At 43.0% G+C, this 19153-nt stretch overlaps 1 protein-coding gene across 1 annotated transcript; it reads right to left on the bottom strand.

Annotated features, from left to right (window-relative positions):
* Positions 1-47: 47 nt before the first annotated feature.
* Positions 48-19145, bottom strand: LOC114362874 (twitchin-like; the record flags this gene model as incomplete). The annotated part of the gene is made up of 20 exons (XM_028318442.1): positions 19104-19145; positions 17936-18142; positions 16611-16774; positions 15892-16027; positions 15026-15150; positions 12913-13069; positions 12266-12463; positions 11585-11844; positions 10890-11040; positions 10225-10506; positions 9612-9752; positions 8848-9006; positions 8210-8348; positions 6848-7011; positions 5051-5214; positions 4041-4190; positions 2376-2643; positions 1705-1865; positions 639-780; positions 48-156 (listed from the first exon to the last, which is right to left on the bottom strand). Coding segments are annotated over exons 2-20 (3191 nt in total), but the record flags the coding sequence as incomplete, so codon positions are not given.
* Between the last annotated feature and the right edge of the window lie 8 nt (positions 19146-19153).

The raw sequence follows: 19153 nt of genomic DNA on the forward strand, positions 1-19153 counted from the left end.
TAATCGTTACTTTATCCTGTAAAGACTGATTGAAACACAAAACTCACCAAGTCTTTGTTGGTGGAGGTTCACCAGAAACCTTGATGTCCAACCGAATGTTCTGGCCAGCCTTGATGGTGATGTCTCGCATATTGGTGCGGTCGATCTTAGGTGGCGCTACAAGAAACAAAAACATACAATAAAATTGTGTTTAATTGGACTTGGAGCAAAATGGATCAGCTAAAAATTGACAATATTATTCTGTTTTATGAAACTTTATGAGTAGAATTATATTATTCTTGACATCTCTACTCATTTAGACAGATGCTCTGAGAAACACCTTTATTTCTTAGACACCCCTCAGACTGCAGATATTATGTCAGCCGATAGTTTGGTCGGGCTAATCAGTATGAACATGTGTGGTAGCGCCCGTAGCGCGCACATTACAACGATTTGGTATCGTCGAATCCTCGTACACATTACAAGTCGGTCAAACTATCGGCCGACTTAAAGTCTGTAATCTGTGAGGTGTCTTAACTAGAGCTATATCGGCAGAGAGCGCACGACGAGATATCACGCGCAAATGGGTTTGGAAATGGATGCCTTACACTAAAGATACAGGTTCAAATCCATGGAGGTATTATAGCTGAGTTACTTACCAAACCTGTCCTTAGCCAGCAGATTCTCTGAAGCTGCGGACGGCTTGCCAGGTCCTGCCTTGTTGACGGCCTTCACGCGGAATTGGTATGTCTTGCCTTCGATCAGATCGGGAACACGGGCCTCTGTCTTGTTTCCGGGCACCTGAGAGGGAAAGGGAGGTGAATATTCACGAGGTTTAAAGGGGAAGAGGGTGGAGTGAAGAGGACCATAAGAGAGAGAGGTTTGGCCTGTTGTATCTTTATTTTTAGAAAACGACAAAAAGGTGAAATAAAATAGAGATTGCTTATTCAAGTGCTTTTACAAAGCTACAGGGACCAAGTATCTACTAGTCTGTTATTCTTTTAGTTGGTGACTATAAATTGTTACCCTATTTTAAGTAATGTATGGTTCAAGACATTTTTTACTAGTTCATCATCATCAAGTAATTTCCATTACGAGGACGGCCCTCTTTAATTTACCAGGGGCAAATGGAGGATTTGACCGACACTCCTTACGCTTCAGCGCTGACCAGATGAGTTAGGGAGGCCTGATGTTCACATATTTGTCTCTTACGACACTCTCGGGAAGAGTGGGGATGGTCCTATTCTCCTCTGAACCCACACTGCTAATTCTATAAATCTATACCATTTAGGGCTGATTTTTCAATCGTCGGACTTTAATAAACCGAAGAATAAGTTTGGCACATTGACAATTTCAGTATGGGAAGTGTGTCAAAATGACAAGTTTATTCTTCAGTTATTTTATTTTATTTTTATTTAGTTTTATTCAGAAAACAAACAGCTTACAAATATATAAATTGCATAGATACAGTGTAGTTGGTCAAAGCCTATAGTTTTCACCTCTATATAACCAAGGGGTATAAAAATTAACAAATTTTAACTATACGTAGAAGCAAAGAGAAAAAAAATGGATAGAAAGAAGTTCGAAGAAATTTGACTATATGTCAGGTCGACGAGTCTGACGCGTGAAATCACCTGCAATCAGTTTTCTTACAGCAGTAGGGTTGGTACAAACATATTGTTATAACATATTGGTTATAACATATTGTGTTAAATTTCCACTTACCTCAGCAGCCTTCACCCACTTGCCGGTGTCACGGTCCTTCTTCTCGACGATGTAGCCGGTAATAGGAGCGCCGCCGTCGTTGGCTGGCTTCTCCCATTTGAGGTCCACGTGCTCCTTGGACCAGTCCTTGAACTCGGGCTTGCCGGGCGGGTCGGGCTCGCCTGTGATGGAGAAAAATGTTTAAGATCAAAGGAATAAAGACTGTTTTTGTTTGTGTTTAGGTGTTTTAAAAATCAGTATCATCAGAATTTATTTAGTTTCCTGTAGAAAGACTGTCCTAGACTTCCCACGTGTTGGCAAGAAAGGTTGAAAACACCTGATGTAGGCACATAAACCCTTAGTCGTCTAATCCTTAGCCAGCAAGGGAGAGACTGTAGTCGTCTATAACGACTTCCCCCGTGAATGTCGTTATAGAAACACAGACAGTGAGGGTGCTTCTATTTTACTCTACCGGAACCACACGGCTAAAAATCATGACAATGTTATTCAGAAGGAAAAGCTAAGACTTTTTGATCTCGTTTCCAATCGTTGGCCCATCGGGCGTCTCACGCTAAGTTCTAGACTATTTCGACCTCTCGTTCCCAACGCTGCAACTCCTGTGTAGTCAGGATCTACAGATTACCAATAAAACCTAACCACCACGCTAAGTTTGCGATACATTTGTCACTCACCATAAGGATTCTTAGCAGTCGTAGCGGTATCAGTCACAAGCGGTTCACTCTCGCCCTCCGGGTTGACAGCCTTCACTCTGAACATGTAATCCTTGCCCTCGTTCAAGCCCGTGACGTCAGCCTCAGGAGTCTTGGTGGTGCACACAGGCACCCAGCGACCGGACTCGGTGTCCATTCGTTCGACCACGTAGCTTTCGACCGGTTCGCCTCCGTCGTCTTCCGGCGGCTCCCATTTGAGCTTGCAGCCGTCTGCTTTGACGTCGGATACCTGAGGGTGGTGATCAATTAGCGATATTGTCGAACACTTTTGGCGAAGATCTCTATACACTAGTGGCAATACAAAGAGTATACTAGTAGAAAGGATTTTCAAAGCGGGAGTATGTACTGATTACTTAAAATAACTTCAATGAGGGTTTTCGCTATTGAAAAATCCGCCAGATGGCAATAAGTAGACGCGAGGTCCAAATGCTGCGTGATTGGTGGATTTTGACATATCTGTCAATGTCATGTCAAAAATAACCAATCATGCAGCATTTGGACCTCGCGTCTACGTATTGCCATCTGGCGGATTTTTCAATCGCGAAAACTCTCATTCACATAAACTAAATGACCATGTAACATACTTGAAATTGAGCTACAATGTATGACATTTCATGTTGGAGAAATTAAAAACTCTTTTGTAGCAAACTTGACATTGAATACCTTTCCATATCATTCCCAAAAAGGATCTTTAAAAAGGTACGAGTAAATATACCATCCTAGACTCTATGTATAGCCTGACCAGGAACATAAAAACCCTGGCATAGAGGCGCGTCAATTGCATTTGATAGTGCAACACTGAGTACAGTCGTACCTGTGTTAAATTAATAGGCTAGCTTTATGTATCAGGATTACGGGCTAATTTGATATTTTCATAAATTAACGAAAAAATATTATTATAGGTAACCTGGTTTAAATAAATTAAATGAAACCATCAATCGAGCTAGTAGGATTTATTTTATTATTCATCAATAATCAAATTCAGAACTTGAATATTGAACTGCAATGTCTGGCCATGAACGCTTGAAACTCGGTACTTCTTTTCCAATTCCATAAAATTCAACACTTAGAAAGTGACAAAAAACTTTAAAATAGGTAGTTGAAACAAACCACAGCTAATTTTCATAGTGGACTGTACTATACGATAAACATGTCAGTCAATTTGACAACCTTTGTCGGAAACATTATTCAATGAAAATATTGTCCGAACCCTTAGTATTTCTCTTCGACAAATACTTTCGACAAAAACAAATACACATTGTGAACCACTTTTCTTTCACGACTATAAAAAGATTTTAGCAATTTAATTCACAAAATCAATTGCACACATTTAAAATAAAGTTTGTTTACACTTTGACAGCAATAGACTGACATGCAAGGTGACATGTCAATGAAGTTTTCAGTTACTGTTGCCATTAAAAGAAATTAGTACCATTAGTTTTCCGCAACATGGCGAGGGTTTTTATGTTCCTGGTCGGGCTATACACACTATAAAGTATTCATCTGTAGTATAATGAGAATATTCTTTTTTGGAGTCGGTGAAAAGGGGCAGAATATCTATTCCCCTGCCACTGAGAAATCTACCTTAAACTATAGTGTTTAAAAACATATTAGCTTGATACACACCTTGAGCGGTCCCTTCGGCTTAGCCGGCTTGCTGACCACTTGCACTTCAATCTCGACCGTGTCAGTTCCGCTGTCGTTCTTAGCAGTGACGACGTATTTGCCGCTGTCAGCGCGCGTCAGCTTTTGCAGCGCGAACGATGTGTGGTAGTCCTGGGGATAGATAAGACGGTTAATACTTAATATGTGTGAAATAACGAGCTTTTGAGGTCTTAGATACATAAGAATATTGCAAAAAATAACATGGTTAAGTCCGGTCGCCGAGCATATAGAATTTTGTACCATAACCCCATACTACCCATCCATATCGCTCGCAATTCTACCTGATTGGTGACCAGACTTTATATTGTTCTAGAGACAATACTCTGATTATGGGAGTACGATAGCGATACCGTATTGCAATGTAATTTTTTGTTAAGTTTAATTTTGATAACCGTTTTGGCATCAAGTGTTTTGCAGATAGCTAAATTACAATTTTAAATCGCTTGTCAGGTATGTAGCTGTTCTTTTAATATTGATGATTGAACTTGAAATCCGTCAACCTTCGATCTTTGACTAACACAGTATGCTTATGTTACTAATGCCTGGTCCGTGAGCACGTAGAATCCCGTCCAATGACCCCAAGCTGCCCATCCTTGTCGTTCACACGTTATTATGTTGCTGTCGCGCTCGCACACTCACTGCGGGCGCGCGTCGCACAGTCGCGACAGCAATATAATTACGCGCGAGCGATAAGGATGGGTAGCTTGGGGTCATTGGACGGGATTCTACGTGCTCACGGACCAGGCTTTACACAAACATTACTATGAGGTCTCACAGTGCGCGTGGACGCACAGGGTGACATTCAATCACAGAGCTCTATTCAACGCTGTACGTTAGATTTGCTGATTCATTTAATCAAGCATCGTTTGTGAATACGGGCGCAAGTTACTGAAGGCCCTCGTAATGGCGGGCTTTGGCTCTCCCTTTGACCTTGATCCTGGGTTCCTGACTCACAGTATGACGTCACTCACCTTGTTCTCAATCTTAAGTCGCTCCTCAGGCTTGAGCGGCTGTCCGTTGAAGGTCCAGGTGATGGTGGGTTCTGGTTCTCCCTTGACATCTGCCTCCATCTTGAGAGGCTGGCCGACCTTGACCTTGCGTTTCTGCAAGTTCTTGCGGTCGATCTTCGGGGCCACTGTGGAGGAAATAATATTTAAACATACGATAAGAGAAATCGGTTCTACGGAAACTAAGTACCATACGAATAGTTCTACGATTACTTCGGACCGTATTTTCACGGATACGGATCGGATATGGATCGATCGTAGGGTTTTTTTTATCGAAATCTACGCTGAAGTTGCGGACAAAAGCTAGACGCAAAAAGTAGTAAAGTAGTAGTCGCAATGGCCGGGCACATATTTCGTAGAGCTGATAGTCTAGTAATATTCTCTGTTTTGTCTAATTTTCTGGTTAGCTGAAAGAGAATGCCACATGGCATTAAGCTCGCCTGTTGTACCACTGTTTTTATGTGTGCAATAAAGATTTTAAATAAAATAAATAAATAGATAGTCGTTAAGAAAAGTTCTCGAGTGGCGATCATCAGAAAACTGTAGAATCACGGGAAACACATGGATACAGGCAACGCAAGACCAGTCGTTGCGGAAATCCTTAGAAAACCTTTGTATAGCAGTATACGTCCTTAAATTACGAACGAAGATATCTTGGACTGAAAATTGTTTGCGGTTTTTTACACGCTAAAACAATGTTGTATGTCCACTTACGGAATCTAGGCTTGGCGATGACGGACTTACTAGGGCCAAAGCGATCGCCAGGGCCAGTTTTGTTGATGGCCAGCACTCTGAACTATTACTAGTGACTTTCTTCCACGTACGTCACATCGTGGCTTCCAAAGCTCATATTATTTCCAATAAGAAAGGAGACTGACATAGCTGGTTACTTACGAAATCTAGGCTTGGCGATGACGGACTTGCTAGGGTCTGACGGTTCTCCCGGGCCGGCCTTGTTGACGGCCATCACTCGGAACTCCAAATCGTGGCCTTTCTCCAGATCATGGGCTTCCAAAGCTTATGGCATTGCCATCAAAAGTGAAGATTTTTTATACAAGGTTACTTACGGAATCTAGGCTTGGCGATGACAGACTTGCTAGGGTCGGACGGTTCTCCCGGGCCGGCCTTGTTGACGGCCATCACTCTGACCTCATACTCGTGGCCCTCCTCCACATCATGGCTTCCATAGCTCATAATTATCATTGCCAATAAGAAAGGAGACTGATATAGGTAGTTACTTACGGAATCTAGGCTTAGCGATGACAGACTTGCTAGGGTCGGACGGTTCTCCCGGGCCGGCCTTGTTGACGGCCATCACTCGGACCTCATACTTGTGGCCTTCCTCCACATTATGGCTTCCAAAGCTTATGTCATTGCCATAAAAAATAAGGAGACTGACGGACATTACTTACGGAATCTAGGCTTAGCAATGACGGACTTACTAGGGTCAGAGAGCTCGCCAGGGCCAGTTTTGTTGACGGCCATCACTTGGAACTCGTACTCGTGGCCCTCCTCCACATTATGGCTTCCAAAGCATATGTTATTGCCACCAAAAAGAAGTTTTCCATAAATGGTTACTTACGGAATCTTGGCTTGGCGATGACGGACTTACTAGGGTCAGAGAGCTCGCCAGGGCCAGTTTTGTTGATGGCCAGCACTCTGAACTATTACTAGTGACTTTCTCCCACGTACGTCACATCGTGGCTTCCAAAGCTTATGTCATTGCTATTAACCAAATAAGACTTTATACATGGTACTTACGGAATCTAGGCTTGGCGATGACAGACTTGCTAGGGTCGGACGGTTCTCCCGGGCCGGCCTTGTTGACGGCCATCACTCGGAACTCGTACTCGTGGCCTTCCTCTACATCCGTCACGCGGCCTGTCGGGCGGTCGCCGGTCGTCTTGAGGCAGTCTTGCCATGATCTGTGGGGTTAGGTTAAGTTTAGTACATGAATCAATGAGTGGTTGGCTCAAAAGTGCTGACCCAGAGCTGTAAAACAGCATATTAAAAAACCGACATCGAATAAAGATCCGTTTTCGAATTCAGCTGAATTTACTTCGAAGAACTGAGCCAGGGTCCAAATCAAAGGATCTTCCTTTGATTTGGACCACTGTTTTTGCAAATGAAAACATTTTATGGTTTCTTTCTGTCTTCAGTTTACTTTTCTCTGCTGACTAGATTTTTTTTTTGCTGAGAGCTGTGGCTTCGCTTTTTTTTCTGACAACTTTGACCTATATCGATATAAACAGAATGCTTGACAACAAATTACCGGTGTAAGTGCTAACTCTAGCTAGCCAATAAACATTTACCGAGTAATAAATCTTCAAGCAACATACCTTGGCACATAATTAAACACCATACGGCATAGAAACCAAAGCGCAGCGTGGGACGTCCACCTTCAAGATGGATCGACGTCCTCATAAGGTAGCAGAAAGGCGCTGGCTGCAGGCCGCTACCAACCGGTTGATTTGGAAATCATTGGGTAAGGCCTAATATTCAGTAGTGCAGGGTTTCCCAATTTTTTTTGCCAAGTAACCCTAAGTGCCTTTTCACACGTTCCGGTTGCCGGCTATCCGGCGCCGGGTACCCGGTGGTGAAGTGTATGGGCATGGTACGTAGCTTTCACATGTTCCGGCGTAATTAATCCGATATGCCCATACATTCACGACCGGGTACCCGGCGCCGGATAGCCGGCAACCGGAANCCGGTTGCCGGCTATCCGGCGCCGGGTACCCGGTGGTGAAGTGTATGGGCATGGTACGTAGCTTTCACATGTTCCGGCGTAATTAATCCGATATGCCCATACATTCACGACCGGGTACCCGGCGCCGGATAGCCGGCAACCGGAACGTGTGAAAAGGCACTAATTGATTATACTTTTCCTAGCGGAACCCCCGTACTACTCCGCCCGCACGCTCTGCCCCTCCCTTGTGCGTAAACAAGTCGGTGCGAGCGAACAACGTCGGTCACGAAACGTGGGATAATATTTTTACGGAACCCTTGCGGCCTTTCCACGGAACCTCAGGGTTCCGCGGACCACCATTCGGGAACCGCTGCAGTAGTGGACGTCCTGTCGCTAAAAGATAATAATGATAATAATAATAGGAACCATAATCTTACCTTCCACCCTTCTCTCTCTTTTGCACGATATAGCCGGTGATGGGGGCGCCACCGTCGTCCTTGGGCGGGCTCCATTCCAGCTCCACGAAGTCTTTGTCCCAGTTCCGGGGCTCCGGACGGCCGGGCTTGCCGGGCTCGTCTGGGAAATTAATAATTAATTAGTCTTTGAAAGTGAGAAATATATCACAAGTAAAATGTACTGGAAAACTTATCTCTTCGTAATAAAGAATGTGAATATGGACCAAATTGGACAAAAAAATACTAAAATTGAGGATAAAAGTTAGTGAAGGGTCATCATTTGATTAGAGATGTTTTTGGTAAGGAAGAGTATTTGTAGGGAACTATAGAAAAGTTGAGATCCTTTTTTTTATCAAATTCTTTTGCGGACTGATATCCAGGCGTTTGAAATCACGAGCAGAAGCTAATTGACAATATATCATTTTCATACTATGTTTCTCCTCAACGCGTTGGTCGTTTGCGTTGCTATATCCTAAAGCTGTAACAATATTTTCGGGGCTGCCTATCTCTGTCACTCATCTTCACTGTTTCTGAGCGTAAACTTGAAGCTGCTACAGGTCTATCTGGTCTGTCACTCATGCTAGCAGAGTAAAAAGGAAGATGTGGTTGTAGACACTCACCGAAAGGATTCTTAGCGATGATCGGTTTCTCTGTTTCCAGCTCTTCCGACTCGCCCTCCTTGTTGACAGCTTTGACGCGGAACTTGTAGGGCTTGCCTTCCTGCAGGCCAGTAATGTTCGCCTTGCAGTCCTTGGCAGTGCCGCACGGGATCCATTGTCCTGGGGGATAGATAAGATAATAAATTATTTATTAGACACAATAAACATTAGGTATACATAAAATAAATATTGTGCCAAAAAGGTCCCGATGTGCAAGAAACACAGGCCGTAACCAACCGGGTAACATGGAAAGCATTGGGAGAGGCCTATGTTCAGCAGTGGACGTCCTATGGTTGAGATGATGATGATGATAATGGTGATAATGATGTGCAAAAAACATTACATTGAAAAACGTAAAGTATTCTATCAGTGGCATGCTCTTTTGTAAACATAGTCATTTTATGCAGTCAACTTAATTCTGAATTAAACCTAATTCAAGAATACACTGTTAATTCCAAACATGGGACAATTACACGATCTCACAAGATCTTCTGCCAAGATAAAACGATAGGCATTATGATTGAAAGGGATAAGTTTTGTTATTGTATTTGTTGGATAGAAAATCTCTCTCTTATTGACATTCTACTGAGAGGCCAAGGTCAGCCTATGGATTCTATCAGGTGATGATGATACACCACGGAAATCTAACCCAGAAAATACCGTCAAACCGGATTTTAACTTTCTGCGTCCTGTAAATTACTTTAGAAATACATTTCTTAACAAACCTGTGAGCGGGTCAAGTTTCTCGATCTCGTAGTATTCCACGGGCGAGCCACCGTCATCGTCGGGTTTCTTCCATGAAAGAGTGCATCCGTTCTTGGTGACGTCAGCGACTTCCAGTGGACCGTTGGGCTTGGATGGCTTGCCTGTGGTGGAAATTGATTGTAAGTTAAAGAAGTAAACAAAAAGTTTTTATTTGTCTGGTAACAATAACGCTTCGTAAACGGCAACTTTATTTTTTTGTAATGAAAGAACTCTCATTGCGATTTAAGCTAGAGAAGTAGCCTAATCAACAGTTTTGACGGCGGATATAGATCTATGTCTAGACCTAGGAATTAAACCCAGGAAACTTCACATTTTTCTTTGTATTTCCAGATATAACCTAAGCATCAAACCCATGATTTAATGGTCAAATAAATCCGACTCATTATCTTAAGACAACAAAGGTATTCTATCATTTATTATCACATTTCAGTTGTGTTAATGGTTCTTGAAGCTTTATTACAACAGTTAATACGAATCTAGCTTCCAAATCAAAATCTAGACTATCAAAAATATTTCTCCCTCGATTTGAAACCTTATACCACCTACACAAACTTCATAACACAAAGTACTCACCCAGAATGGTAATTTCCACTTCAGCCTCATCCTCTCCCACTTCATTCTTCGCCTTGATCACGTACTTTCCAGTATTAGCTCTCTTGCTCTTAGTCATCAGGAACTTGGTGTTGTAATCCACGTTAATAATCTCTAGATTCTCGCCGTTCTTCAGTTCCGTTCCCTTGAAGAACCAGGTCACGGTCGCTGGTGGTTCTCCGAAGACCTTGACGTCGAGAGAGACTGGTAGACCAGCCTTGACAGTGATTGGGTTCAGGTTGGTGCGGTCGATTCTTGGTTTCACTGGAAGAAAAGAGATTTTTCTGGATTATTCAGGCCGATTTTGAATTTAAACTTTATGAGCGGGTAAGACAAAGTGTTGCCAATGCTAAATTAAAACTTTCTACAGTAATTGATTAGGAACCTTAGGAACTGAATTACTTGTCAAATGATAAAGACTTTAAAATAATAAGTTGAACTTCAATAAACACAATCCTAATTATACTTTATCAACTTTTAACTAGGTTTTGGTTAGCGGTAAGTCTACGCTAAGATTGGCACAAAAATACCATGCGTATTTTTTTTTCTTTGTTCATATTTTCTATTTTCGTATCATATAAAGATTTTCCATTTCTATCTCGAAGTGATGCTTTTAAAATATTATTTATAAGCTCAATTATACTTACAGAATCGCGCCTTAGCGGTGTGCCAGTTGGTGTTCTCCGAAGGTTCCGACTGGCCGGCCTTGTTCAGCGCGCGGATACGGAACTGGTACTGGTTGCCTTCCTCCAGCTTGGGCACTGTGCCTTGGCAAATGTTGCCTTGGATCTCGGCAGCCTGAGGATGAAAGAAGAATAGAAAATGTCATGTGAAAATGGTACCGTATTCCCACCGCTGCAACTCCTGTGTAGCCAGGATCCACAGCTTGACCGCCAATACAAACCCAACCAGTGAAAGTCAATTTTGATCCCGGGGGAAAGTTAAACTGTCATTGGTCCGCACTCAACGAAATAAATCAGAAGACTATAGGAGGAGTTCGAGCCATTGACATGGTGGTAGTCTTTCGATCTCAAAATAGTTATCTACGCATTTTAAAAGGTCTTGGAGGCTTGTCACTAGCTTCAACTCCCGCTCCAAATGACAACTTAAGAGAGTTTGGAATCCATGATATCCAGCTTGACTAACATGTGAAAGATAGCAGAGCCAGTTTGATTCCAATCACTTTTAAGTGGAGTTTATAACAAATATTCCAATCTTATTGCGTCCATGGACAGACTATGGTGAAAGGATAAGTTTTAATATACCTTATGTATCAAGTACGTGATTTGTACCTGAGTAAAACTAATATGTTATTATTTGAAAGCCAATGCTAAACGCTTACCTTGACAAACTCTCCGCGGTCTCTATCCATAACTTCAATGATGTATCCAGTGATAGGAGCACCATTATCCCTAATGGGAGGTTCCCACTTGAGTTTGGCGGACTTCTCATCCCAGTCCACGATGTCTGGCAGGCCAGGCGGCGCTGGCACATCGTATGGGTTCTTGGCCAGGGTTCCGTGGTCGGTCTCCAGGGGTTCCGACTCGCCTTCCTCGTTGAGGGCTTTCACGCGGAACTGATAGGTGTGGCCTGGCTCTAGGCCTGTGAGAAAAGGGTGGGGCGTAAGTTACATTGTTTTAAGTAGACAGAAAAAAGTTTGCTGAACGTGATTGATACGGGCCGCTTTCAACCGGCCATATTTGGAAGTCATTGGAGAGGAATATGTTCAGCGGTGTACCTCCAATGGCGAAATTGGATAGATTAAACTGTACATCGGTTTTGAGCAGATTATCACTTTCCACAGTAAAAGTTTTTCTTGTTTTATCACATTCAGTGAACAGTGACACTAAATACGCATCAGTGACAACGACTACTCTTCAGTGACAACGACTACTCTTCAGTGACAGCGACTCACCAGTCTTCTGACACTGCGACTGCGACTCACCAGTAATGTTCCAGCTTAGACAGTGACTGAGTACAGTCATCTATACAGTAAAGCGACTCATCAGTGACAGCGACTTACCAGTGACGGTAGCCTCGGTCTTGTCTGGGTCGATGGTGCCTGCTGGCACCCACTTCCCAGTAAGCGTGTCCATCTTCTCAAGAACATAAGCACTGAGTGGCAGTCCACCAGTGTGCTTGGGCTTGTTCCAGCTCAGTTTCACGTGGTCGGCGTGAACGTCTGATACCTCTAGCGGGCCTTCAGGCTTGCCTGGCTTGTCTGGGGTAAAAGATTGTTAAGATTAATATGGCAGTTTTAATAATAAATCGGTCGTAATGGTCGTAAGAGGAGGTTTTGTCCAGTAGTAGGCCTTCCTTTGACCGAATAAAAACAGCAAGAATGAATTTCTTTATTAATTTAAAGAACATTTTAGAATAATTTATTTAGGGCACTCATAACATCGTAAAGTAGCTCGCTTTAACATTTCGGAACAATATAACAACTGGTGCTAAGATAAATAACGGATGCATTTGTCATCTTTATCAGCCTCTTAAATTTCTTATCACTACCTACTACCTCTTAAACCAAAGAAACTTTGGTCTGATAAATGTTCAACGCAATCTCCAGCAAAGAACTGTCCTGACGAGCATAACAAGTCTAAATGTTTCATTGCATATATGGATCTTAGAAAACAAGGCAATAAGGTTCAATATTAGGTGGCAACTTACCAAGAACAGTGATTTCCACTGTAGCCTCGTCAACGCCAGATTCGTTTTCAGCCTTCAAAGTGTAGACGCCAGAGTTGGCCCAGGACGAGTCGAAGATCTGGAGACGGGTGTTGTAGTCCTCGTTCTCCAGTTTGAGGCCTGGACCGGTTTCCAGGACCTGGATACAACAAAAGAAACAATAAATTAGCTCTATCATTGTTAGACAGGGCCCATTGTCAGCAAAGCTGCAGAGATTTTCTTTTATTTTAGCGCTCGCTTTACCTTGTTGTTTATTTGATATTGATAGTACTCGTATATGATTATTCTTACAGCTGTATTTTTATGTAGACTAGACGCACTCTGGAATTTATGGAGTCTAGCTGAATGCAGTCCGACAATTTTAGGGAACTATTCATAGCGGAAAAGGGATACCCAATAAAACTTGGATGGCTTTTCCATTAATTAAAATTTTGAATACCATAAACTCACTGGCCGTATTTTGTTATACGGACGACAGCACATCAATTTAAACACTATAGAATCTCATGTACAACTCGATTGAGTTAACTGCGCACCTAGCAGCGGTGACGTCACATCGACGCTCTGGTACAGTCCTCTCAACTTAAGCTGAGAATTGCATTTGTGTGAGTGCACACCGATAGTTTAGAGTGGCAATCGGCTTGAAGCGCGGCGCGTCCCGCGCATGGTTTATTATAGCAAGCGGCCTGAAGCGCGGCGCGTCCGCCACGCACCGCTTCCTTGCCGCTCACATACTTCACTTCACCCCCGGTACTGGTAGCAGATACGTGTAATTTTATGTAATTGTGTTCCAAATATTAGTGAAATGGCTCCTACTGTAAGTGAATTTCCTGTACGAAATCCATTAAGCAGCCAAGTGAAAGAAATTTTATGCAAATTGAATACGTATTTTAAAGGTGTGAACGAAAAGTTTTTAGTCTGTTTTTATTTTGTAATTTTATAAAGTTTGTCTTTTTGTTGTATTTTGTAAGGCTGGCTGGACGCCCTCTCTATAAACGGTGCTCGCAGAATATCAGCGTCGAGGTACTTCGTGCCTTGGCATATGCTGAGCGAGGACCTGTTTTTATTTATTTATTTATTTTAAAGGATCTGTCAAATGTCGTTACATCGGCCCAATTGGTAGCAAGTGTTTTATAGACTTCCTTTTAATAAAACATTAATTTTATTTGTATGTGTTTTACTAACGGTACTTTTGGCGATCACTCACACAAATGCAATTCTCAGCTTAAGTTGATAGTACTGTACGGACGGGGCGAGTTGTGCGGGTAAGTGCAAGGGAGAGTCACATTCCAGCGAGGTGCGCAGTTGCTTGATTGGGTTGTAGTTTGTACTTTGCCACAAAAATTACACCAGTGTGCTTAGTGCGAGTTTACAATGAACGTCGTCGCTAGCTCGTGCGTCAAAACAAACTATGAAGATTTTAGTTCTTGATAGTATACACTCGGGGCGCTTAACAATATGTCATACATAGTTATTGACGCGCCTCTATGCCAGGGTTTTTATGTTCCTAGTCAGGCTATAGATTATATATTTTGCTAGAAATAGTTCTATTAATAAAGTAATGTAAGCCTTTTTTTGCCTGAGATACAGGAATTATAATTCTTAGTTCAGGCACGTATGTACTTTTACCTATTATAGTTTAATATTAGCCTATTGTTAAAAACTGTCAATAAGTTATTCAATAAAGAATTTATTAATTTATATTTTATTTATTTATTTAATTTTTTAGCGTTAAGAGTCGCATCTCAACTATACTTTATATTTTGTCAAGTTATTTATAATTTTCAAATATGTCATACATTTCATGTCATTTTTTACGCAGTCGCTAGTGATGGCATTTGGTCTACCTAAACTCGCACTAAGCACACTGATGTTCTTTCGATGCCGGCCGGGCAGAAATTGAAATGATGAATTTTAATTTCTGTGACGGGTCTGGGTGTGACTATGTATAATATTTATGTATTTAAAAAAAAAAGTATATAAGTAGTATATCCGTTAAGCTAGCACCCATAACACAAGCATTAAGTTGCTTACTTTGGGGCTAGCTGGCGCTGTGTAGAATTGTCCAAAGACTACACATAGCCTTAATACACACCTTCTTAGCGAAGGTCCAGGTCTTGGTTGGTGGCGGTTCACCCTTGATGTCGACGTCCAACTTGATGGTGGTGCCCGCGCGTACGCGGATCGCCGTCATCTTGTCACGATTGATGTGCGGTTTCACTGGAAAATACGCTTTATTGTAGGGGCTGGACGGATCACAATTTAATTAAAAGTTTACAGTAGTTGAGGAATAATCTACTGGATAAGATACACAATGGAAGGGGCTGCATAGTTCAGAATGTGATGAACATTTAGAGTAGGTACTGTCTTTGCGCTCACTAGTTGGCACTATTGGCGACTGACAAGACTTTACAGTTGTGCCACCTTAGAGCAAATCCGTGAGTTTTTACTGCTTTAGCGTTCATACGGTAGCCTTCATTGGCTAACTACCTTCCGATTAATTGCGTTACTAAAATTTGATGTTACTTTAAATTAGAATGATCGGTTGATTGAAAACTAGGCACTTGATTTAGTTTTTAGGGCTGAGATAGAATATATTTTTAGAGAATTTGTGCCCTGGAATTGTCTGTTTATGCTGTTGTTGGCAACATCGAATAAAAATGTGTATTTTTTACTCTAGCAACTAAGAACTCTTTTTTTTGCTTGTGTGTCTGCAACAAACGTTTAATGTGCTATTACTTGAAAGTCGTCAATAAAATTGTGAAATTCATCAGCGCCTATAATTTTAGAATAAAGAAGCCCTGCTCTTTACAGCTGTCTTCTCACTAATTTGGCACATTACTCAAGCCAACTCTTGGAACCTAAGCACTTTAGGGTTAGAATCGTGTTTTAGATAATTTTTGCCTTGCAATCATTGATCATCTATCATCTAAATTAGTTTGATATACTTGAGATACTTACAGAACCTGGCCTTAGCCACGTGCGGTTGCGTGGGCTCGCCGGGTTCACCCGGGCCGGCCTTGTTGACGGCGCGCACGCGGAACTGGTACGTGTTGCCTTCCTTCAGATCCGGCACGCGGGCCTTGCATTCTGGCGTCTGGAAGGGAACATTTTGTTTTAAAATATTTGTAGCTGAAATAACTAGCACATAAGTAAAACCTGAGACGTGGTCGTGTCACCCAAAGGGCGATGGAGCATGCTGTAGTGTGAGCAGGCCCCCCACTAGGTGGACTGACGATCTGGTGAAGGTCGCGGGAGGTGCTTGGATGCGGGCGGCGCAAAACTGGTCTTTGTGGAAATCCTTGGGGAGGTCTTTGTCCAGCAGTGGACGTCATTCGGCTGAAACGAACGAAGTAACCTAGCTGGTAGCAATCTAAGCAGAGCTGAGACAGTTGACTACAAGTTTCACGTTAGAAATATTAAATATGGCTGTTACTCAGAATCTACAGCTTGACCGTTAGTAGAAGTTATTTTGAACTCTTGTCATAAGACTAAGCCAATGAGACTCAGAGATGTTGAGTGACGTAAAAATGCTTCGATCTAATTGAGAATTCTGACATTTACGAATATTTCTGAACGAGGGTTATTCTGGTCGTTGTTCAACGCAGTTCTTACAACCTAACAAAAAAAAAGTTCGATGGAAAACAATATATTTGTAAAAGTATCAAATGAACACTCACTGAAGTGACAAGCGCCTCCTGCCACTGTCCGAACTTCTCTTTCTTTTCAATAACGTATCCGGTGATGGGGGCGCCTCCGTTGTTCTTGGGCGCCTCCCATTTGAGGTCCACGCGGTCCACGTCCCAATCTTCAATGGTTGGTACGGACGGCTTGCCGGGGATGTCTGGAGAATGAAGGAATAAGAATTATAGTAATTTGGGTTTATAGAACACGTCTCAGTATAGTTTTAATAAGAAAACAAGTCATCTCAAATACTATGACCTATATCAAAGACCAGTAAGCCTAAGAAGCAGGCCGCGATAAGCTTTTGTTTCGCCATTTTATCGAATTCACGCGATATAATGTCATCTAAGTAATGTTAGCGTGGGACGTCCACCCACAAGGTGGACCGACGACCTGATAAAAGTAGCAGGAAGGCGCTGGATGCAGGCCGCTACCAACCGTGCGATGTGGAAGTAATTGGGGGAGGCCTATGTTCAACAGTGGACGTCCTGTGGCTAAAATGATGATGATGATGAATGTCATTTAAAATCATTGATAGGATTTTATTATGCCGAACATCCTAGCCTGCCTGTATTGTAATTTATAACATACTAATGTCATTTTTGATTGAAAAATCTTGAGTCATGTTTTTGTTATAGAAAATCTTTAATTACGTAGAGCTGCTGCTAAATAGGTCAGCAGCAAGATGCGCCGACATTATGTAAAATTGCTACCAGATTTTGGATATATTGATATTGGATCGCCTTTGGCTCTGATGAACCTTCAAGATTTCAATAATGAACTCTATCCACTTACCATACGGGTTCTTAGCGATGATCGAGTGGTCGGTCTTCAGCGGTTCGGACTCGCCCTCCTCGTTGACTGCCTTGACCCTGAACTCGTACTCCTCTCCCTCTTGGAGACCCTTGACCTCCATCTCCTTCGCTTATCGAATGTTCTAGATGCTAAAAATGTTGTTAACCCATAATGAACTCTATCCTCAACCGCCTCCGTGGTCTAGTGGTAAAAACCACCTACTTCAGACGCAGAGGTCCCGGGTTCGATTCCCAGTGGGGGCAGATTTTTCTGTTCGGTTTGGTTGGTGGTAGGGCTTGTTCTAAGTCCGCCTGGCTAGCTACCACCATCTTACCTAAGTCTGTCGCCATAACAACAATGTTAACATCATTTTTGTGTTCCGGCAGTTAGAGGTAAGATAGCCAGTTCCTCCGTGGTTGAGGATTCCGGGTGAAGCTCGCTTCCACTTTCGGCCTGATCGTCACTTACCGTCAGGTGAGATACAGGCCAAGAGCTTCCTCGTTGTGGATAAAAAAAAACCACTTACCATACGGGTTCTTAGCGATGATCGAGTGGTCGGTCTTCAGAGGTTCGGACTCGCCCTCCTCGTTGACTGCTTTGACCCTGAACTCGTACTCCTCTCCCTCTTGGAGGCCCTTGACCTCCATCTCGGTGTCATCGGTCTTGCCGACCGGCACCCAGCGGCCGGTAGCCTTGTTTAGTTTCTCTACTACGTAGCCGGAGACGGGTTTGCCTGGAAGAGAAAGAAATAAAGATTAGTTACAATGGGATACGCAAATACAAATAGGTATATTAAAAATTCATAACCGTAGCACAAAAATAAAAGGAAATAGGAAACTTAGCAGTTAAATGCTCGTTGCGATCATTGGCTGCATTGTGGTGTAGTCAACACATTCAAGTTATTTTATCTCCAGCTAACGCCGTTTCCACAGGAAGCTATTCTCCGGGGCTACTTACCCTTCACTGGTTGGATTTCATTGGAAACCAAAGTGTAGATCCTGGCTATACAGGAGTTTAAGTCGTGTGATAGAGAGGTGATATCAGATTTTCAAGTTCATCTATTCCTTTCAGTCCTAGCATCTCGCCGGTATGATCGAAAGTACCGAATAGACTGACCGGCTAGTCAATCAGACTTGAGTAAACAGTACAGTCAGCGTCAAATACTTCGTGAGACCCAAGGTGATCAAAAAGTCGACAACAGAACCTTATTCCAATTGGAACAAAGACGTGTTGCGAATTTTTTAGCCACTTTGGGTGTTTGACGCTGACTGTACTTTGATGATCTTATTTGAGATTCACGTCCGTCATCCTCGAGCTTCTTCCACGCCAGCTTGCAGCCGCCCTTGGTGACGTCACCACCTTCAGGCCGCCGGGCTTGCCTGGCGCGCACAGCGATCTCCACTTGGCCTCGTCAGAACCGTGCTGGTTGGTACATGAGACTCACCTCCGTCATCCTCGGGCTTCTTCCACGCCAGCTTGCAGCCGCCCTTGGTGACGTCAGAAAGTGCGGACAAGACTGTGGTATCCACCTCGCCTCGTCAGAACCGTGCTGGTTGGTACATGACTCACCTCCGTCATCCTCGGGCTTCTTCCACGCCAGCTTGCAGCCGCCCTTGGTGACGTCAGAAAGTGCGGATAAGACTGTGATCTCCACTTCGCCTCGTCAGAACCGTGCTGGTTGGTACATGACTCACCTCCGTCATCCTCGGGCTTCTTCCACGACAGCTTGCAGCCGCCCTTGGTA

The sequence above is a fragment of the Ostrinia furnacalis genome, unplaced genomic scaffold, assembly GCF_004193835.3.
Source record: "Ostrinia furnacalis isolate ACB-3 unplaced genomic scaffold, ASM419383v2 OfSCF6870, whole genome shotgun sequence".
Lineage (NCBI taxonomy): Eukaryota > Metazoa > Arthropoda > Insecta > Lepidoptera > Crambidae > Ostrinia > Ostrinia furnacalis.